General features: G+C 44.6%; 2 protein-coding genes and 1 pseudogene across 18 annotated transcripts in view; 1 reads left to right on the top strand and 2 right to left on the bottom strand.

The window, feature by feature from the left end:
• The window catches only part of ASTN2 (astrotactin 2), a 900,155-nt gene that overhangs the window by 188,618 nt on the left and 689,250 nt on the right, over positions 1–22,287 (bottom strand). The gene's annotated exons all lie outside the window — the stretch shown is intronic.
• Positions 12–12,413, top strand: TRIM32 (tripartite motif containing 32). Of its 7 annotated transcripts, XM_016152278.2 has the most exons (3): positions 297–389; positions 4,076–4,219; positions 9,375–12,413. In XM_016152278.2, the coding sequence occupies exon 3, from the start codon at positions 9,455–9,457 to the stop codon at positions 11,414–11,416; it is 1,962 nt and encodes a 653-aa protein (XP_016007764.2). In that variant the 5' UTR covers positions 297–389; positions 4,076–4,219; positions 9,375–9,454; the 3' UTR covers positions 11,417–12,413. The 7 variants fall into 7 exon arrangements, with proteins under 7 accessions (XP_016007774.2, XP_016007756.2, XP_016007803.2 ...); XM_016152288.2 differs by lacking the exons at positions 297–389; positions 4,076–4,219 and adding an exon at positions 12–103; XM_016152270.2 differs by lacking the exons at positions 297–389; positions 4,076–4,219 and adding an exon at positions 16–103 and having other exon boundaries at positions 9,378–12,413.
• LOC118600786 lies at positions 4,705–4,823 on the bottom strand (annotated as a pseudogene).

The following is a 22,287-nucleotide window of genomic DNA, read 5'->3' as shown; positions in this document are numbered from 1 at the left end:
TTGCGAATTGGCACCCGCCAAAGGGTTCGCGGCGGCGCGTGCGCAGATGGCAGCAGGCGGGTGGGCTGGTGGCGGTGGACGCGTCGGAGCCGCGGGCGGTCAGGTAGGGGGCGGGAAGGAGGGTCGGGGACGAGGGATCGCCGCCGGAGTCGTGGGCCAGGGCTGAGTGGCGGGGTGGGGGTTTGTGCTGTCGTGCAGCGGCTGGCTCACTCCCGAATGGCAGGGTATGGGGACCGGATCTAAGGGATAGGACTGGGGTGGGGGTGGGGCTGTAAGGGGCAGGCTGGAGGGGATTCGATGGGACTGAGGAGCTCGGAGGGCCTGCAGCTCAGGGACGGGAGTGAGGGGCTCTGAGAAGCCTCGCGGTGCAGCATCTCGGGAGTTACGAGGTAATGTAGGGGCCCTGAAGAGAGATGAGGTGCAGCATCTGGGGGATGGGAGGGGGTCTGAAGGCCCTAGAGGGATCAGGGTGCAGATTTTCGGAAGTACGAAGGAATCTGGGGGCCCTGATGAGAATTGGGATGCGGAATCTAAGATTTGAGGGAATCTAGGGGTGCTAGGTATTTGGGGCTGCCAGATCAAAGGGAGCAGGGTCGGGCTATCCTTATTTGCTAAGGAGTAAGCGTTTTCTGGATGGAATCTGAGGGAGACTGAGGGGGCGAGTTCTCCCGGGGAATCAGTGGGAAGCGGTGTCTTGTTAGCTAGAAGGGACCTGGCTGAGGTTTGATGGCAACACATGGCATGGGGTGTGTGAGAGGGAGGTGCAGGGTTTGAGGACGGCATAGAGCCTGATGGAATGCAGGAGATGGGGGCTCAGACTGAGGGAGGGCAGAAATCTGAGGTGTGGGATTGGGGTGGTTAAACTGGAATGCAGGGTCGGAGGGTGCAGAGATTTGGAAGCAGATTAAAGGATCTATGTCAGAGGGATTTGGGGCACATGACTGAAGAATTTGGTGAGGCTTGTGATATAGAGCCCAAAAGGGTTGAATTCTGTACTGTAAGAGAGTTGGGAACTGGATTTGGGATGGCTTGAGTGATGGGGTGGGGATGTCATAACTGGGCTATAAAATTAAAGTACTTTAAATTGATTTGTGGGTTGGTGTCATGGGCTGCTAAGACTCTGCATGAGAAGCAGAGTTCTGGGGAACCCAAGGACCTAGAAGTAATGTATGAAACTAGGAGTGTATGAAGTTTAGCAGAGTTCAGGGGTTTAGCAACAAAGTCATAAATCTTCAGAGTTCTGAAGGAGCCTGACTTTATCTGTGAGAGGCTGAATTTCCCCCACTCATGAATCAAAGATCCCTTATTATGAAGCGGCCATGGTACGGCCACTTACTTGACTGTGAACCCAGGCCTGCTGAAAAATGGTAGGATGGGGGATGGGGGAAGGAATGGTAAAAGGGGGCATGAAGCAGGAAACTATGCCAGGTCATCTCCTAAGCTCCCATTTGCTTGTCCCTTCAAGCTGTGATAATAGTATGTAAGGCCTCCAGGGAATGAGTGGAACATGACTTCAAGTCTTATTTTCCTCATCAGTTAGTTAAATAAGTAGATTGAATTTATATAAGCTCCATTACAGCTCAAAGAGGCAGTGGCTCTCTGAATGAAATGTTTGGGCTGGGAGAGAACTCCTATGTATTGAGCATTTTAGTCCTGCGTCATGTTCTGAAGCAGTGGTTCCTAACTGGGGTTGATTTTGTCCCCCAGGGGACATTTGGCAGCGTCTGGAGACATTTTTGGTTGTCACAGTTGCGGTGTGGGGTACTACTGGCCTCTAGTGGATAGACACAAGGATGTGGTTAACCATCCTTCGGTGCACTGGACAGCCTCCGTAATAAGGAATGATCTGTTCCAAAATGTCAGTAGTGCCCAAGTTGAGGAACCTGCTTAGAGTCAAATATCCTGGATTCACATCCTGCCTCTATCTCTTCCTGCCTTTGTGATCTTGAATGAGTTTCTTCACCTCCCTGTGCCTTGGCTCTTCACCTGTAAAATGGGGTTTACAACAGGACTTACATCACAGGCTTAATGTGAGGATTCAGGGAAGTAAATCAGAGTGCCTAGTAAGTGCTCAAAATTTAGTAATTAAAAATTTTTATGCCTAATTTCTTACTTAGTTTTCATAATAGCCTTACTAAGTAGGCTCTACTATATCAAGTTTTACACATAAGGAAACTAAAGTCTAGGAAGTGACTTGTCTAAGGTTCCATAGCTAGGAATGGCAGACATAGGCTCGTATTCAGATCTCTGTAACCCTGTATATTCTCTTGCCTTGTTTTGTCCTTGTTGGACCTACTCGGTCTTATTATCTCAGCCAATTCTCCTCTAATGAAAGGATTGCCCAGTGAGTATTGCTGAATATCAGCTTGAACTCTAAAGGGGATAAATCTATCTGGTTAGGTAGGGAGTAGCCCTGGACTTTGTTCCTGATTTGCTCTTAGACCAGGACCAGTGGGGTAGATAAGGAGCTTTAGGTTAGACAAGATGAGGTGTAAGGGACTCGAAGGTGAGATATGGAGGCCATTGGCTTGAAAAAAATACTGCACAGAAGGCACCGAGGCTGAAAAGTCATAACTATTGTTCTGAATGGCCTTTTTGGGTCTTCTTTCCCCCCTGGGACAGAAAAACAGCATTTGTTCTGTCAGCATCAGGACTAGCTATAGCATTGCTGAAGCAAGTTCTGGAACATAGTAGGACTGGAGCAGAAGGCAAGAGACTTAGCCGGAATATCCACACACACCCTTAAGGACTGAATGTAATGGAAATTGAATCAGCTTGGGAATCAGGGGCTTGAAGTCAAAACCCTCCCTCTACTGCTAATTTACTAAGTGATCTTGGATAAGTGCTTGCTCTTAGCCTCAATCTATTAAAAATATGAATAACTACCATTTATTGCTTGCCTGTTATGTGCATTTATCTCGCTTAATCCTGCCAATGATCTAGGTGTTATTTTCATTTTACAGATGAGAAAACTATTGAGTGATTTCGCCAAGCGTAAATAGCGAGTGGCAAAGCGTGGATGCAAGCCTGGCTCTGTCTGACTTCCAAGTTACATTATACTAGTTTTATCAGAAAGCCTTTTCCTGTGCTAAAGAACCCACACACTTATGTCCGGAGAGTAGATAGTAGTCAGATTTACAAGGCCCTCCATGATGTGCTTCTGCTAGATCAGGTATAAAAAATTATTCCTCGGTGCCTTTACCAGCCTCTCGGCCAGACTGCCTAGAGCCTAATCAGCTAGGGAGCTGTCACACGTCTTTTGAGTCCACGTGGTTTTATGGCTGGGAGTGGACATACCTGGATTTGAACCTAAGTTCTACTACCAGTTTTGAGACCTTGGACAGGTTGCTTTTCTCTGAGCCTTGGTTTCCTTATTTATAAAGAGGAATAACACATACTTCACATAGTTATTATGAGAATAAGACAATGTATAAAACGTGCCTGGCATTCAGTAAATGGCAGTTTTATGAGAGGCAGCAATTGTGACAGAAAGGAACCCTGGAAAGAAACTGAGTGTTGCTCTGCCACACTTTAGTGACCCTAAGCAGCCCCAACTAGGCTCCACCAAACTCCCATCCCCCCTTGTACCTTTCCCAGGATCTGCTTCCTGATCATTTAATCAAAACTTCATGATTAAATGAACATGTGTTATATGCAGAGAAAAACTGAAAGAGTTAGTTGAGTGAGTCGAGTTGGAGGTCCCCTGAGGAAAAACCGTTGACTTTTCCCTTGTCCTGTATTCTTTGAGTCACATCGGCAGCATTGATATGGCCCAAATGTTTGTGGAGGATGCAAGGGAATCTTTCTAGGCCCTTCAATTTTAGAGGAAGGATGGAATAGACAAGCATTTTTCCAGTTAACTCTCTTATCGATTTAACCTGTCTTTGGCATAATTTAGCTAAAGTTTCCTTTCCCATAAGCCTTTCCTTCTAGGTTGTTTTACATGTTCCAGGGCTGGTACAGCTTTGAGGTCAATCCTACGTTTTCCTATAAGCCCCCACCTGATGAGTTTAGCCCAGCTGTTTGCAGGTGCCTTACGTGCTCCTTGTAAACTTCAGAACCCTCTCCCCCACAGAAGACTGGGTGCCCTGTGGGGATCTCACTGACTTTCTTAACATCGGTCTTGCTAGCCACTCCCAGATAGCGATCACTGTGGCACGGAGATTCAAATGCAGGAGGAATAAATGCAGTTCAGAAAGCTGTCATGAAAGGAAATGAGGTAAGCCTTGCAGAAAACCCTCTCAAACCAGGGCAGCACGTCTTTAGTAGGATAGACCTCTGTCTTGCGAAAAGAAATGTACTACTTTACATATTTGCTCATGTTTTTAGGTGAAGAGCTCCATTCATGAGCTCAAAATTATATCTCCAGTGTTTTCATGGGCTTGACTCATAGTAGGTGCTTAGTAAAGATTTGTTTAATTGCTTAAAGTTCTCCGGTTTTGCTCAGGGCCTAAGCCTCTAAGGAGCTGGTTGAGGTATAGGAAGTAGAGGTGTCTAGAGAACTGCCCCATTGTAGGGATTCAACCATGGATGCAGATTTGAATTCTTAGGTCATCTCTAACCCTTTGATTCTGAGATCAGGTAAAACAATCTTCAAGGAAGGCTCAGATTTTTTTTTTTTTTTTTTTTTTTGAAGGCGAGGCAACCCTTGGTTGACCTCACAGATTGCAAGGACCTTGTCAGTTTACAATCTCTTATTTTTTAAGCCTACAGCACCTGGTCTTCCTAGGTGGTCTCCCATCCAAGTGCTAACCAGTCCCGACCCTGCTTAGCTTTCAAGATGAGACAGGATCGGGCTCGTTCAGGGTGACATGGCTGTAGGCAGAGTTTTTATTTTCGTAATGTCTATATCTGACAGCTTGGGTAGGGTCTGCCTATTGAAAAGCGCCTGTTAGCTACTCATTCACTGGCTAGGTGGCGGCCGCTGCCACTGCCCCTGCCACTATCACTTACTGTACAGTAAATTGTATACCTTGCTCGGTACTGTACTAAGTACTTTGTACACATAATCTCATTTAATCTTTACAATAGCCTCGTGAGGAAGATACTATTTTCAAGCACTTTTTCTTAGATAAACTGAGAACTAGAGAGGTTAGCTTTACAAGCCATGGAAGGATTCTTCATCCTTTCAAAATGCAGTTTGTAAACTGAATGGTTTGTTAATATAAGTACTAGTTATTATTAATACTGTCCTTGAGTGCTATTTATCATAATTTTAGTGACAGTCTTTCAGCACACACCTGCCTGTTTCCAGGCTAAGCACTTTATATGCATTATCCCTAGTTGTCACAGTAGCCTTTTTATACAGAAGACAGGTTTAGTGAGATTAGATACCTCACATTAAATGACAATGCTGATTTGATCCCAGTTCTGTCACACTTCGGGGTTCATGGTTGTTCTGTTGTGTGTTCCTGCTACTCTGGGTTATTTATATCATGGACTAGGGAAAGCCTGCTGGCACCAGAAGTGGCTAGACCAGGTTAGAGTATGACTATAAAATGTTCCTGAGTCTTAAGGCAGGCAGCTGGAGCAAACACAGCTTAAGGGGTAGAGTCTCATCTGGGGCTGAAAAGCTGGGCTAATATCTATGGGATGTACAGTATTAATCATGAGGTCAAAGGGCAGAGGGGATAAATAGGTGAGGTAAGATGAGAGGTCAGGAGTTAACAGTACAAAACGAATAAGAAACATGTTCAAAGTATCATGAAGACAAACAAGATTATAAATAACATGTTGGGGTTCATTCTCACTGGTTTTAGATTTTACAGCTAGCAGAAAATGGGCTGGTAAGAGTTCCTTTCATCTGTGTAAGTCTTTTCTGGGGAACTGAGTTCAAATTGACTTTCCATCTGAATCCTTCTCAGTGTTAATAAATCCTTCTGGAGGAGAGGGACTGTATGTCACATAGCGCTGTATCATGCGAGGATTCTGTCTGCTTAGGCCATAGAAATGGGAGACATGGTTCAGGCTTTATACAGGTCTGAGGCTATCGCCACGCCTGAGGCTTTAGTGATGGGAACTCACGTTACCTTAGCAAAGCATGGCAGCTTCGGGGAAGGAATCCTTGACATCGTCTTCTGCCTACAAGAGCCTAGCGAAGCTTCAAACACCTGAGATGACTCGAGGTGTGGATGTGGGCATGCTAAGTTAATTTTGCAGAGTAGATAGCTTGGATAAGGAGGCAAGAAGCTTTTTAACTGAAGGAGGTGGTATGATATCCAGAAAGCTGGGGGAAAATTGTGTTGGTATTTTTACAAGTTGGCAGACTTGTGTAATTAGCCAGTCTGCAGTGCCAGCTCTGAGAAGAACAGATGTCCCTTTGCATTGTAAGGTAACATGCTCTGGATCCAAACACCAAATGTTCCCCTCAATCTGTTGCGATGGTGGGAGAACTAAAGCTATTTTATTGGTTTAGAATTGAGAATGTTTGCATGGATCCCGAGTTCAGGTTTCTATCAGTGGTTTTATTATTATTATTATTATTATTATTATTATTATTACCCCCAGACTCATGCCATGTAAGAATTCGGCAGTCAGTTTCAGATATTGACGTGAGACCTTATAGGTTCATGATATGTGCTAATGTCATGTTTTACTGAGGCATAGATTTGAGTCGTAACCGGTTGCAAGTCTGCTATATGGGAATGGGTCCCTCAGCTAATAAATCAAAGTAACCCATTCTATAGCAGCTAAATATCATAACGATATTATGGTTCTTTCTTCCTTGTGGAGGAAATTATATGCTATAAGGCTGCATTTCCCAGAGTACAGTCTAGAGAGCATTTGTTAATAAGTGTAATATGACAGTTTAAAAAAAAAATAGCTTGAAGTAATGCCGAGTTAAGCAAAGTTAAAGATATCTGTTCTACAGGGTTCTACCATGTTTGAGCTGTGTGACCTCAAGCTAGTTTTTCTGAGCCTTAGTTTCCTTTCCTCATCTGTAAAATAGGATAAAAAGTAGTACCTACTTCAGTGTGTCATTATGAGGACCAAATGAGATTATATGACGCATTTTGCATGGTATCTAGCATGGAGTAGGTACTAGATGTGTACTGTTTCCCATCCAGTATAAGAGCAGATTTCAGGGAGGTGGGATTGATGTTAGATAAATTGTGCATGTCTGTTGCTGAAGATTTGTCAGATTGCAATCTACACCTAAATATAGAGGAAATTTGTAATGCATATTTGGGCATTGACTCTCCTTCTCCAATGATGACATTTGCAAAGCTTTCCTCAGCTTGCTGCATTGTCCTTACAAACCAAGCTAAGTCGCCCTCTGCTCCCTCCTCGATGGCTGACCATCTGCATCTGGGAATCACGAGATTGCGCTGGCACAGCTGTAGGATTCGCATTTAAGAAGAGCCGCATTTATCCCTGTGCCTCACCTTGCTAAATCTATTCTTTCTAATTTGGGGTATAAACTGACAGTGACATAAGGCTGCAGAGCCCTGCAATCTCTGTGGTTCTACTTCATGAGCATATGTGGATCGAGGAGGGTGGGAGTAGGCATGGCGTGTACTTCGTGAAGCAGGGGTTGTTCCAGTCCTAAAATAAACTGTCTTGTTAAAGTACCACCATTTTTTAAATCATCTGGGCTTGAGTCTTTGGCTATTTTAGCTCCACCACTTCCCCACCCTAATCCACTCAGTTTATAAATCGTACTGAGTATGTACTTCTGGAATATTGCTCAAACGTATCTTCTCTTCATTTCCACCACCTGCTCCCTAGTTAAGGCTCTCCAATTCTTCCAACCAGGCACTTCTGCAGTAGCTTCCAAACTAGTTTCTCTGCCCTTTCCCCCACTACGTTCAAGCCTTGCTCATGTCAGTTTTCTGCTCCAAAACATGCATTACTTCACTGTGCCCATCAAAATGAAGGTCAGAGGTCTCATTTTGACTCTGAAGTCTTCTTATAATCATCCCCCAATTTCCAAACGAGTTAGTATAAACCCACTATATTCTCCCACAATTTTAACCTAAGGATGAGAGGAAAGAAAACTTATTTAAGAACTTTTTGGTGCTGATCGAAATCTTAGCATTTTGTACACTACATATATCTCATTGAATGCTTACTTTGACCTTGTGAAGACAGTATTCTCATTTTACAGATGAGGAAACAAATCCAGAGGCTACGTGTTCTCTATTCTCTTTTTTTATTAAAAATTATTGGAGTGAACATTAATAAAATCAAATAAGTTTCAAGTGTACAATTCAACAGTATCATATATATATATTATATGTTATTATATAATATATATATATTACATTGTGTGTTCTGATTCACTGAATTTGTGTCTTTCCTGTGCTTTCTAACCTTTGTTAAGACTGTGCCCTTTGCCTGGTACTTCTTTTCCTCCATATCCACATACCTGTGCATCCTTCTAGGCCCCTATCAAATGTTGTCCTCCCCTCAGAAAAATCCATTTCCCTTCAAATTAGAGTGAATCCCTCTTATCCTCCATCAAACTGAGATTATATCTCATTGATTGTACTACTTTCTGCCTTGATTACTATTTACCTGTATTCTTTGTCTCTTTTCCTAAGGTTTGAGCATCTGAAGGGCAGAATTTGTGTCCTGAAAACCTTAGTATCTAGTATAGTCCATGATACCTAGTCTTAGGTGGGTGGATTAGTGAGTATTTAGGCAGATAGATGAATGGGAAATACAAGTATCTTTCTGATGTAAGATTCTGCTAGTCATAATTCTTTCTCTGGAGGATTCCTCGGGCCCTAAACATGACATGACAAACTTCATGCTTTCACTCAGTTTTCTTTCTCTAAAATGCCTTTATCCCTCATTGCCCTGTTTATTTCAAGACATGGCTCAGGAATGTCACTGCTTCCAGGAAGCCTTCCCCGCCTTTCCTGAGGTAGAGTCCCTTACTCTGCCCACTGTGCTCCTGCAGAACTTCACGTGTCATCCTTTCCTGTACGTAATTTTTCTGTGCCTTTCTCCTAAAATAAATCATGAGTTGCAGGCCTCACAAAATATGAAAAAAATAATCACTAATATTTATCTAGCATATTACTTGTCTAGCGCTATACTAAGTGCACCATATTCATCATGGTATTTAACCCTCCCCAAAACCATATAAAAGTAGACACCATTATTATTTCAACTTTATAGCTGGGTGGTGGGGAAACTGAGCTTTGGGAAGTTTAGGTCACTTTCTTCAGGTCACACAACTAAGTATCAAGAGACTCCAGAACCTGAATTTCTATCTACTGTACGATTCCTCGTCTGTTTTGTTCCCCTAACACAAAGTAGATGTCAATAAATATTTGTTAGGTGAATGACTGGATGAGTGATGGCAGCTGTTGTCTAAATGTTTCTTCATATAGGCGATGGGGTAATAAGCTCCTTTTTCTCGTTAGCAGAACTTGGCCGTCCGGAGCATGAATCCTAAGCTGTTCGGTTCTGGGCTGTGCTAGCAGGACCCTTCAGAGGAAGAGCAATGGCTGCAGCAGCAGCTTCTCACCTGAACCTGGACGCCCTCCGGGAAGTGCTGGAATGCCCCATCTGCATGGAGTCCTTCACAGAGGAGCAGCTGCGGCCCAAGCTCCTGCACTGCGGCCATACCATCTGCCGCCAGTGCCTGGAGAAGCTGCTGGCCAGCAGCATCAATGGTGTCCGCTGTCCCTTCTGCAGCAAGATTACCCGCATAACCAGCCTGGCGCAGCTGACAGACAACCTGACGGTGCTGAAGATCATCGACACAGCCGGGCTCAGCGAGGCCGTGGGGCTGCTCATGTGCCGGTCCTGTGGGCGGCGGCTGCCCCGGCAGTTCTGCCGGAGCTGTGGCGTGGTGTTGTGTGAGCCCTGCCGCGAGGCGGACCACCAGCCTCCCGGCCACTGTACGCTGCCCGTGAAAGAGGCAGCCGAGGAGCGGCGTCGGGCCTTTGGTGAGAAGTTGGCCCACCTGCGGGAGCTGATGGGGGAGCTGCAGCGGCGGAAGGTCGCCTTGGAAGGTGTGTCCAAGGACCTGCAGGCAAGGTATAAGGCGGTTCTCCAGGAGTACGGGCACGAGGAGCGCAGGGTCCAGGAAGAGCTGGCTCGCTCTCGGAAGTTCTTCACAGGCTCCTTGGCCGAGGTCGAAAAAGCCAATAGTCAAGTGGTGGAGGAGCAGAGCTACCTGCTTAACATCGCGGAGGTGCAGGCTGTGTCTCGCTGTGACTACTTCCTGGCCAAGATCAAGCAGGCAGATGTAGCGCTCCTGGAGGAGACGGCTGATGAGGAGGAGCCAGAGCTCACTGCCAGCCTGCCCCGGGAGCTCACCCTGCAGGATGTGGAGCTCCTTAAGGTCGGCCACGTTGGCCCCCTCCAGATCGGGCAGGCTGTTAAGAAGCCCCGGACCGTCAACATGGAAGATTCCTGGGCCATGGAGGCTGCAGCCTCTGCTGCCTCTACCTCTGTTACATTCAGAGAGATGGACTTGAGCCCCGAGGAAGTGGTTGCCAGCCCGAGGGCCTCACCCGCCAAGCAGCGGGGTTCCGAGACAGCCTCCAGTATCCAGCAGTGTCTATTCCTCAAGAAGATGGGGGCCAAAGGCAGCACTCCAGGCATGTTCAACCTTCCCGTCAGCCTCTACGTGACCAGCCAAGGCGAGGTGCTGGTTGCTGACCGTGGCAACTACCGCATACAAGTCTTCACCCGCAAAGGCTTCCTGAAGGAGATCCGCCGCAGCCCCAGCGGCATCGATAGCTTTGTGCTGAGCTTCCTCGGGGCTGATTTGCCCAATCTCACTCCTCTCTCGGTGGCCATGAACTGCCATGGGCTGATTGGCGTGACTGACAGCTATGACAACTCTCTCAAGGTCTACACCTTGGATGGCCACTGCGTGGCATGTCACCGGAGCCATCTGAGCAAACCCTGGGGCATCACGGCCCTTCCTTCTGGCCAGTTTGTGGTGACCGATGTGGAAGGTGGAAAGCTCTGGTGCTTCACTGTTGACCGCGGAACCGGGGTGGTCAAATACTGCTGCCTCTGCAGTGCCGTGCGGCCCAAGTTTGTCACCTGCGACGCTGAGGGCACCGTCTACTTCACCCAGGGCTTGGGCCTCAATTTGGAGAATCGGCAGAATGAGCATCACCTGGAGGGCGGCTTCTCCATCGGCTCCGTGGGCCCTGATGGGCAGCTGGGGCGCCAGATTAGCCACTTCTTCTCGGAGAACGAGGATTTCCGCTGCATCGCTGGCATGTGTGTGGATGCTCGTGGTGATCTCATCGTGGCTGATAGTAGTCGCAAGGAAATTCTCCACTTTCCTAAGGGTGGGGGCTACAGTGTCCTTATTCGAGAGGGGCTCACTTGCCCAGTGGGCATCGCCCTCACTCCCAAGGGGCAGCTGCTGGTCTTGGACTGTTGGGATCATTGCATCAAGATTTACAGTTACCACCTGAGAAGATACTCCACCCCTTAGGAGATGAGAAATACCAGTTTCTTCTGTTTCCCAGCAACTTCCCTTCCCTTATTCCTTGGTTGTTGGTGATACCGTAAAGTAGACCTGGCTTATGTCCTCATTCCAACTGGCTAGTCCTAGAATTTTAGAAGCTCTTAGTTTTTTATTTGCATTATTTCCCCCCTCAGTTTAGAGCTTTAGCAGATGCACTTTCCCAACGGGACCCATGATGGGGTTAGCTGAAGTCCGATTAGAACTTAGGCCCTTCCAAGGCTTCATTCAGTAGAGAGCCTTTTGCCCTTGATTTGAAATTTGCCCTTGTATTGAACCCTTGCTGATTTTCCTCTCTTTTGGCTTTGATGACTCTTCCAATTATAGGGTGTTTCATCTGTGACACTTTCTCTTCAGCTCTGCTGCACTCAGTGTGCATGCTCCAGTGGGATCTGCTCCATCTTTCAGTGACATTTCAGACATCATATCCTTGTGGCACAATGTCTCAGGTCTGATCACCTTTAGCAGTTGAAAGCTCATTCATTTAGTGCCCTTTGGGACGCACCACCTCTCGGCTCTGGGGGTTTTATGCCATCTTGGAATGGTCTCTAATTGCAGATGTGACAGAGAATGGATTGACTCTAGTCCATTAACGTTGAAGACTTTAGTCTGGAAATTGCTCGTCTTTTTTTAAGGAGCTTATGGATTAGAATTATGCCAAAGTATAGGAAGATGGGGTCAAACAAATGCCAACATAGTCAGCAGACACTCTTGGATAGTCTGTAGAGCTCGTCGTTTTTCGTACTACCTCTTTCCACTGACCTGTGCCGAGAATTGTCTGGAATTGTAAAACACGGGCCAAGGCCAACACAGTGGGGAGGTGGACACGTGTCATTTCATTAGTAAAACAAAAAAACTGTTGGGTCCTTATTCTGTATTTTCCTCAAGTGAGTGTATGATATTTGGTTTCAGGGTTAATTTCTATTCCTCTCTCAAGCATTAAATAAGTGATAACTGTTTTTCGTCATCACTGGTGTTCATTTTTTAATTAAATATGGGGTTTGGGAGGTGAGCAGAGGGATAAGTGGTACCAAGCTGTTTTGTTTCCATGTCTGACGTTGCATTCCTTGAAAGCATCGAGGATCTACCCAGGTTAAAATTCAGCCCAAAAAGTACCATTATGTAAGGATAATCCAGATCTTATTGCCACACCCGGTGTACGGAACCAGCCTCCAAGTGTCCAACATCCTGTTCTAAACTGAGTCTTCCAGCATCTGCTTTATCCTTATAATTATAGTTCAAAAAAGGAAGAAGCCTTGTCCTCTTAAGACCAGAAATCGGTGAGGGAATTTGTGACAACATTCCTCAAGTTTTGGCATTTACTAAGCAACATATCTTGCTCTTTGAGTGCAAGGCTTATGGCAAGCCAGAGAAGTGTTACCTTGTTTTCACGGAAGCAAAATTTGCCAAGTGAGCTACTCAAAATTAGAATTTTGGTGGTGGCTGGTGGTGTTTTTGTTTTGGGATTTTTTTTGGCTTCTGTTGTAATAGATGCTGAAGGATAGGAAGGGAAATAATTAAAGTGATGAACTAGTTTATCTCGTGCTTTTCACCTGGAGAAAGCCCAGCATGATCTAGCTGAACTAGATCATCTGATTATGAAATTACACCCGGTTTTCAAAAACTGTATACTTGAGAGGAAATTGATCCAATTAAAAGTGAATCACAAATGACTCCACTAGTTATTAGAGCCACTTTTCTGCGGTAGCAGCTGGCAGCGGGAGATTTGTTTTTGCTGTCAGTGGGGGACTTGCTGAAGCAGTAACAGTGGCTGATGCCTTTGGCACATGGTTTGCAGCAGAGAAATGAATATTATGGTTGCCTTGATGTAAACTAGGCCCAGGGTTCTCTAGTTGCTGATGCTTTTGGAAGGAACTGCTACCATTATTAGTATTTATCATTCAGATCTTCTCCATCTCTGAACTCCACTCATGCCTCAGCTCTCAAGCACCGGTAGGTATCTGCTGGCTACAAATGGAAATGAGTGTGGTCTGAACGTTTTCGTTTCTTTAATGTGAATGTGTTTAGTACAGTCAGCTTTCAATTATCTACCATGTTGACTAAATTGCAGAGTATAACCCCGAGAAACTAATTTGCTCAGTTATAGCAGTTTTTTTTTTTTTTTTAAACCAGCAGTATCCTTATTCAAATAAAGCCTTACATGCAAGTCCATATGTAACATAGATCGAGGAGCAGCTGCTCCGGTTGCATCCGGTTTGTAGGCCTAGCAAATAGTCTTTCGCAACCCTCACCTAACCTGTGTCCCAGTCATGTGGATCCTCAGAAGGCTTTCTGAAAACCACTGACGTACAGCATTGCTTATCGTCCAGTTCCGTCTCAGTAGCCATGTGGCCACGGGCAAGTGATTTAACCCTTCCTCTTCTGGAAAATGATGAAAAGCGTCCCTGCCCCCAAGAAGGGTACCAGATGGGAGATCGCAGATGTGAAAATGCCCGGCACAGTTCTTAGGATACTCGATAAGCGAACGCTGTTATTCTCTTCTTTATTGAGTTGTTCAAAAGAGTAGCGTAAGGCTGCCGAACCACTCCAAACAATACCTCCCGCTTTCCTATTTTACACATTCCTGTCTGGCAGCCAAAACCTTTCTTAGGCATTTCTTCCCCTTAGCCACAAGTATACAAATAAATCTGATCGCCTGTTCCTTTTTACTATACCTCTACCTATATCATGTTTCTATTACTGTATAGATAACTGTGTTGCCATTATTGGTCCATATATCTGAGTTTTATGGAGGGCTAACTTTAATATCTAGCTACGAGCCATAATATTGTGTCTCATACAGAGGATGTCCTCAGTTCTTAATTGGCTGTGTATTTACCTGATGGTGATGATGGGCCCTCCCATAACCTGAGTCTTCCTAAAAAGCCCCTTATATTGATTGGATAAAAAGATAATCTCTGGCAAGCCCTTTTATGAAGTGTGTATGTGTGTGGTGTGTGTGTGTGTGTGTGTGTGTGTGTGTGTGTATAACTAAGGATAGACAAAAGACTTACAGGTTGGTTAAGCCCCTGCTTTATCATTCTGAGTAATTATATAGAATTTAAGGTTTTGGAGCATTGATTCATTCAATATTATATTGAGTGCCTACTGTGAGCCAGGCACTGTGCCAGGTGTTCAGAAAATAATAATTTAATAATAAATGATATGTATCTAATTTCCCAAAAATTATTTCATAGTATTTTCTATCTGAAGTTTTTGAAATCTCATGTTCCATTGTCTTGGACTTCCTCAAAGACCAGGTATAGGAGTGTCTTAATGATTGTGAGGGTCGATACCGATGTTCACTCCAGCTGGAGACAGTCCACAGAGGGGCACTCCATTATTCCAATCAGCAGGATAAATGGCTTAAGACTTACAGTGTTCCAGTGGGCAAGGCCAGTAATGCTTAAGTAGTTGTACTTGTAATGCAGTACCAATTAATGGCCTCTTAAAGGTGAAGTGTTACCCAGCTCTGTAGGGGGCAATGGAAGGCAGAGCCTAGTGTGAAAGTCATCGCTCTACCCTGCACCTGACTGGGCTGCTGATTTGCACTCAGGACGTGCAGCATCTCAAGAGATCTCCAAACGAATTACAAGTATGCAACAGGAGATGTCTGGGTGAGTTTTACAAGTATAGTGAGGTAGGAGGCTGTTTAGCAAAATACACTCTTAGACTCCACATTTACGGCTTTCTCTTGTCAATATAATTAATATTCATTGTACCCTGGCTAACTCAAGCTGGCGAGGCAGCTCTGGGACTGAAAGTGTGCTCTACTAGGGAGGTCACTGGACTTGGTGTGGGTCTGAATCACAGCCTTGCCTCCTAACTAGCCGTGTGGCCTCAGGTGACCAGACCTCTGTACCAGTTTCTCTGTCTATAAAATAAGGAGGTTGGGCTAGATCATCACTAAAATTCCCTTCTGGCTCTATGATTTTAATTAATTTTTTAATCATCTAGAATTGTGGTTGAGTTTCCTCCTGGTGTTTCTGTATAATTCTTGCTATAATTCTGTGTTTACATAAGAGTAGTAGAAAAAACCTGCACTTGGTAATCAACCCCACCTTGGTCCAATTGTTTATCCCAATTAGTCTGACCTTGGGTCACTTATTAGCTATTGTCACTCTGTTGAGCTAAAGTTTTCTCACCTGGTAAGATGAAATGACAGTTTGTTTTAAAGAGCTGTTGTGAGGATTAAAAGATAATGGGGCAGTGTATGTGGAAGTATCTAATTCAGAAAGTGAGGTGCTCAGAAAATGTGACTTCCACTGTAGGGGGCAAAGGCTTCTTTTCCCTCATGGTGAACTGATGCGCATTTTTCAAGTTAACACTGGGGGAGATTTCAGACCTGTAATGGTGATGCAACAACACTGCTCAGTTTCTTAATCTAAAAGCCTGTTGGCAGAAGAGTGGACTTGCTAGAGGGGCAGAAGCAAAACTCATTCACAATGATGCTTCCTACTAGGAAGACTGCACATATACCTCAAGGCTCATTATTTAGTAACTGAAATACCGATTGATAACATGAAGAGTTCGCATGAGTGTATGTATATATCAAATGCATGTCTTTCTTCTACAGATAATACTAGGAATTTCTTTGATTTACTCAGTTTACCTGGTTATAACTATAATGCCATTGCATATCTTCATGGAATATTAAGGTCTGAGATGCTATTCATTGATTATTTCACTCAAACGTGTATAAGACACCCACTGTTTATTATTATTAGCAGTCATTGTATGAATAATGAATGCAAAGATGAATCAATCATGAATCTCGTAGTCAGGTAGCTTGTGGTCTGGCTGGAGAGATAAGGTACATAAAAAATATTACAAATATACTGAAGAATAAGATGAATGGTGCAAGATAGAAATGGAGTGCCAAGTGTTTGAGAAAAGACTACTTCTAGTTGAGATCTCGTTGCTGAAGGGCCTTGCAAGTAGAGGGAGCATCATAAAGGTACACCATTACAAGGAAGGGTGAGAAGCTGGTACCAGCAGGAAGTTCAAACTACACACAGTGAGGGGACACTACAGAAAGTCAAGGGTCTAAAGTGATCCATGTGTCCATGACCCTTCTTTTAAGTAGTAATGCAAATATTTCTCTCTCCTGCCCTAAACCATATCACTTACTTCTACTGGTAACCATGGCTCAATGCGGTTTTATTTTTAAGGAGGTCATAGGGTATGGATCAGAGTCTCCTTGGAGACATGAGAGGGACTGAGGTGGAGGGAGAAGGTGTAGTTTGAAAATGCACCCCTCCCATATTCTAATATATATTTTTACTGGGAATTCCTGATGATAGTATCTCAGAAATAAATTTTCAGCCTTTTAAAAATCCTGAAATATCAAATTGCTTCCCCTTAAAAACATAAGCCAAATGAGTCTTATACTCTTAATGTAGCTTTGTAATGGAGTCTTATTCCCTTTTTGATGTTTGATGCTGATGGCTTTCAAAACCCACCATTCCCACTTCATCTTCTGCCCCATATCTCATACATGCTAATAAGAAAGGTTGAGTACTCCTACCCTTGGGGCCAGGGGGAAGTTTAAACCTAAACCACATAAACCCTAGCTTGTGCATGGAAACCCACACCCAGCCCCACCTCCAAGCCACCATAAAACAACAACAACAACAACAACAACAACAAACAAAAACAAAAACAAAAAACCAATCTGGTCTCCTTTTCCTGCTCTCGAGCCATTTCTAGACTTGCTTGGGAGCCCACATTGATCTCCCCAGAAAGGCTCGTTGTGTGAGTTTTAAACCTTTTCATACCCACTTGGTGCCTGTGGAGCATCATCAGTCTCAACATCTGCACCAGGTCGTGGATGGGTCCCCGTCTTCTCTGGGACGACCACGGCAAGTGGCACAACAAGCAGAGCGTTTAGACCATGACCACCAACGCTGGGGGTCTTTTCCCTCTTCGGTTCACTAACTGGCTCTGCTGCTGGGTAGCTTGTTTTTTGAGTCGCTGCCCACTAGCGAGCTTGTGCTTTGAGCTGTGCTGCTTGTGCTGTCTTTGCTGAGCCCTACCAAGTCTGTTACAGATTTCTGTGAACTAAGTTGGAAGGTTTGATAACTGGCATTTAAGAAAAGGAATGCAAGAGCCCTGAGTCATGTGTCTTGGTCCAGACCTATATGTGTGTCTCAGTTTTGTGTGTCTAGATTCCACTAGGTTCAGGGGAACAACTCGCCCTGTGACTATTGGTTGTTTGTCTCAATCAGACTTTGCTTCCATTCTAGAGAGTGCTTGGGAAATACTGGTACTTTGTGTAAAATGTGAGTACATTGGTGGCCACTTATGTGCAGGAAGAACGGTCACCACGTGGAACGCTGTGGTTCACACTGTAAAAGCAGGTGGCCCACTAGGATTCTGCAAAATGCCTTTACTGCTGCTTTGTCACTGCTGGCCAAAGAAATACCTTGACCTTCGGGGTTATTGGGGGAAGCATTCAAGGCTCTCGCACGGCATATCTAAGAGATTAATTCAAATTAGACTCAAGTCCATGGTCCTTAAAACCTATAAAGGAACCGCTGCCATGAGGGAGACCCTAACCCTAATGATATGGATTTACTCTCTGGAAGAAGTAACTTATAAATATGAGAAGGGTAGAGAGGACTTCATCCCACCCAACAAACTGTATATAGCAATCACCAAAAGAAAAAAAAAATGAATACAGGAGAAGGAATCAAAAAGCTGAAGCAGAGGTCCACAATTTGACCCTATTAGAAATCTAAAACTTAATAAAGATTTTACACAAAAACAAAAAAGGTAAAAGGTTGCTAATTGGTTTTTGCACCTTTACAACCTGGGTTCTGAATTAACTTTTAACATCTGCTGAAGTGCACCAATTATCAAACTTTTCACGGCTTTCATCAATACTAAGCTTCAAATTAGAGTTACACATAGGGATTCCCTTAAATTTACACAAGGTGCCCCCCTCTAATATGAGGGGAGTTACTGAAGACATTTCAGAACACGTAAGGAGGACTAATGGGTGTGCCTTACCAGAATAGTCAGAACAATTACCTTGCCTAAATTCCCCATAGCCATAACACCCATTACCCTAAAATACCCCAAACTAGGCATGCATGCTCTGACCCAATGCGTAATAAGTTAACATTGAATTTTCTATCACTTACCATTTGCCAAAATGAGACCACGTGGACCTTCCCTGTCCATTACTTAAAGCAGTTAATATGACCCAGTTGAAATAGGGCCTTAGAGGTTTGAAACCCACATAATAGACCTATTTAGAAAAAAAGTGATTACCCTCTCTGCTTCATTATTTAATAACCGAGTTTAGCCTGTGCTTAAACTTGGAAAGAATGAATGGCGTCTTGTGATGGATTACTGCAACCTTAATGCTGAGGCCACATCCATTAAGGCCCCCATGCCATTACTGAAATGACTAATTCTATCTAATGAACAACTGGTAAATACTTTGCAGCCATAGATTTGGCTAATAAGCTACGTCATTCTCAATTCAACAGCCCCTCGGCCACACTTTGCCGCATCTTCAAAGGGACAAAATATTGTTTTGTGGGGCTACCAACAGAGACCTACACAGCTATGCCTTCGCACATGAACCTTACAGACGAGATCTTAACCGTGTTCAGCTTCCTCCAGGAGCACAGTAACGACATCACACTCGTCACATCCCTTCCAAAGAGCTTGATTTGACACGCTCATGAGGACATACCGATATTCACAAAAGCGCTCACAGAAAGGGGATGGGCCATTGTCTCATACAGACTACAAGGTCTCGCCACCTGGTTAAATTCCTAAAGATTAGTTAGCCGAGGACCATTCCATCCTTGACTGTCAAAAATCAGCATCTTTAACGTTAAAATAAGCTCAACTACTTTTAGGTCTTTTAGGGTCTGGAGGCAACATATTCCTTTATTTACAAATTCTACTTAAGCCCACTTATATTTATTGATGCTGTTACTCCCGAATCAGCCCACCTTGACTGTGATCCTGTACAACAAAAGCCTTTAGGATCTGCCTAGATCACAATACAGCAGGCACTCCAATTAGCGCCTCTCAGAGACTCCGTCACTGTAGAGGCTTCGGTAATCTCCTTCATGCCTCCTGGACTCTCTGGACCATGCATATATGATAGCCATAACTTTCCCATGGACTCTGGTGCAAGAAACTTCCTTTGGCTTCATGGTTTATGTCATTAGAGTTCAATTGCCAGGTTCATACTGGGCTGATCATGAGCCCGTGACCCTCCACAGCCAGCTCGCATTATGTCTTAGATCATGGAAACAGCACCCTGAAAAATCGGCACAACCACTAAGGCCTCATTGCTGCAGCAGACAGCCAAACCAGGGCCCTCCAGCATATCCCATGTGTAGGAGGAGCCGTTCCCCCCATGGCTAGTCCTTTGCCAGATGCCATGGAGCTGGAGAAGGTTACCCCTTTCCCAGACCTTTTGGCTATCTGGAGAGTCCCCTGGAATCAACCAAGCACACAGCAAGGGGAGATGACATCACTACCATCATATGGATGGAGTTTGCTGGAAAGCTGCCGCTTTTCAGTCCTTTACTAGGATGTTCCTGATAATGGGATAGGGCTCAAGAGTCAGCTCAACTGTGCAGTCCTCTCTGCACTGGGTGCTCTGGCCAACAGCCCCATCCACAGACTCTCAGGCCATTGCCCATGACCTTTTCATCTGGTGTGGTCAAAGACAGCAACCATTCCCAGCCCAGGGCCGCTGCTCTGGGGTAAAGAACCCTGGCAATCTCTGGTTTTGCAGACACCTAAAACATAAATCAAAGTTGCAAACGCCTCTGCACAGAGTGAGTCCACAACGAAAGGCCTCAGGAAGATACTCCTTACCCCTTCAGAGTTCGGATGTTCCTGATAGTGACCAGATCACTCATTTTATGTCTCAAAATATACAACATTGGGCCAAGCCAGTCTTCTCCCCTTGCTCTCTCAAGCCATTTTTGGATTTGCTTGGGTGCCACTTCTGCTTCATTGTGTGAGTGGTAAATCTTTTTATATCCTCTTGGTTTATATGTGAATCAGCTGAACATGTTAGGTGGGAGCCCCTCCCACAACTTTTAGAGTGAATATTTAGAATTAAATATTAACAAATACGTAAATATTGAAGAACGACTTCATAAAACGATAAATGAACATTACAGAAGTTCACTTTCTGAGCAATCTCGTGAATAAGACCACATATTTTTGTGAAACGGCATTTAATATTTAAACTTAATAAGTCTTTCAATCTCTCAGACCCAAGGATCTGAAATATGTTTGACAGATTTAATGATTCTGTAACAGTGTTAGAAACAAAGTTACATTAAGAATTGCATGTCTCAAAGGGTGGAGGGGGCAGGCATCCATATAACCTCACCCGAGCCAAGTTTCAGGAGCTGGATCTAGAATAAAACTTGCACTGATTGATAACACTGGAAGAAACGCCACCTACAAAATGGGCACATATAACCTGGACTCTCCATAGAAGACTATTAGCTAAATGAAAGGTAAAAATGATAAAGCAAAGAACCTGAAAGTATGTGTTATTCCCTTCTGTTTTGGTGACTCTGGCCAACTCTGCCTGTTTTTCTCCTCAACGAAATGGGGGTAATAATTCCCGCCTTCTTAATATGTACTAGGACTATTCTTCAATGTCCCACAGCATCTTACACAAGTGTAAGTGGGCCAAAAATGAGTAGCAGGGCAGCCTCTCTGAATGAAATCCAGCAACCTCTCTAAGTAATACTTCAGAAACAATACTGGGTGTGGCGGGAGAAAAGCAGCTTCCTAAGGAAACGAGTTGCGAAAGGGGAACTTTATTTTTATGCTGGAAGATATTATCTTCCCCTATGACTTCAGTTATCTAAGAAACTAGATCCCAAACCTGCGTGTTTCAGGTCTTACCTTTCTTTTAATCACCGGTATATATCCAGCAGCACACTTTAATACTGCGAATTGGTGTGACAATTGTGGGCAACTGCGTTAGACAGAGCTATCCATCCCTTAGAAGCCTCGCACTCAGCATATTTAAGACTGAGCTCACCTTTCCAGTACCTGCCATTCCTCTTCTGTTCCACCTAAGGAACACCAGCATCAACTCAGGCACTTACTCCAGAAACGTAGGCTCAGGCTCTAGTCACTTCCCTCACCTCGGAGCCCCCAACCCCCACCCACCTCCTACCTCCCACTATTCAATCGGAAAGTTTTCATCATACTGGCAACTTACTATTTTCCACACGCATTTATGCTTCTCTTCATCCTCGTGACTACTAAAATATAAACCGCGACTATTTTTCTCCTGAAATACTGCTACACTTTCTTAACTGATCTTCCCAACCCGAAACTAGCATCCCCGACACACTTCCTCCCATCCAGAGTCGAGCCCTATCACACACCAGCCAGAGTGAACTTCTAAAAAGCTAATGCTAATAATGATACATAAAACCTTTACACGGCCTTAAGTACACATCCCTTAACAAGCCCTACACACGCAGTGGTATTGGGTTCTTCCCTATCTCTCTTTCTAGGTTTCTCTCACCGCTGCCTCCATCCCTTCCCGGCAATCTGCTCAATCCATTTTTTTTTTTTTTAATCTCTGGAGGGGACGTCTCGTACATGCTTTTCTTGCTGCCTGTAACACTTTCCCTCTCTCTACCCACCGATATCTCCTGAATGCTACCTCCCAGGTCTCCTGGCGTGCCCTTCCCGATCTACCATGCGGTTTGAGTGAGGCGGCCGTGCCCCACAGTGGGTTTTCTGTCTCCTGGCATTCACACATTGCATTGTGATTTCCTCATCACCTGTCCTCAAGACTAGCGTGAGCTCTGCGAAGGGAGAGCGAC

The sequence above is a fragment of the Rousettus aegyptiacus genome, unplaced genomic scaffold, assembly GCF_014176215.1.
Source record: "Rousettus aegyptiacus isolate mRouAeg1 unplaced genomic scaffold, mRouAeg1.p scaffold_m13_p_3, whole genome shotgun sequence".
Classification (NCBI taxonomy): Eukaryota; Metazoa; Chordata; class Mammalia; order Chiroptera; family Pteropodidae; genus Rousettus; species Rousettus aegyptiacus.
The sequence above is the reverse complement of the archived record's forward strand: the minus strand, read 5'-3'. Positions and strand labels throughout refer to the sequence as shown.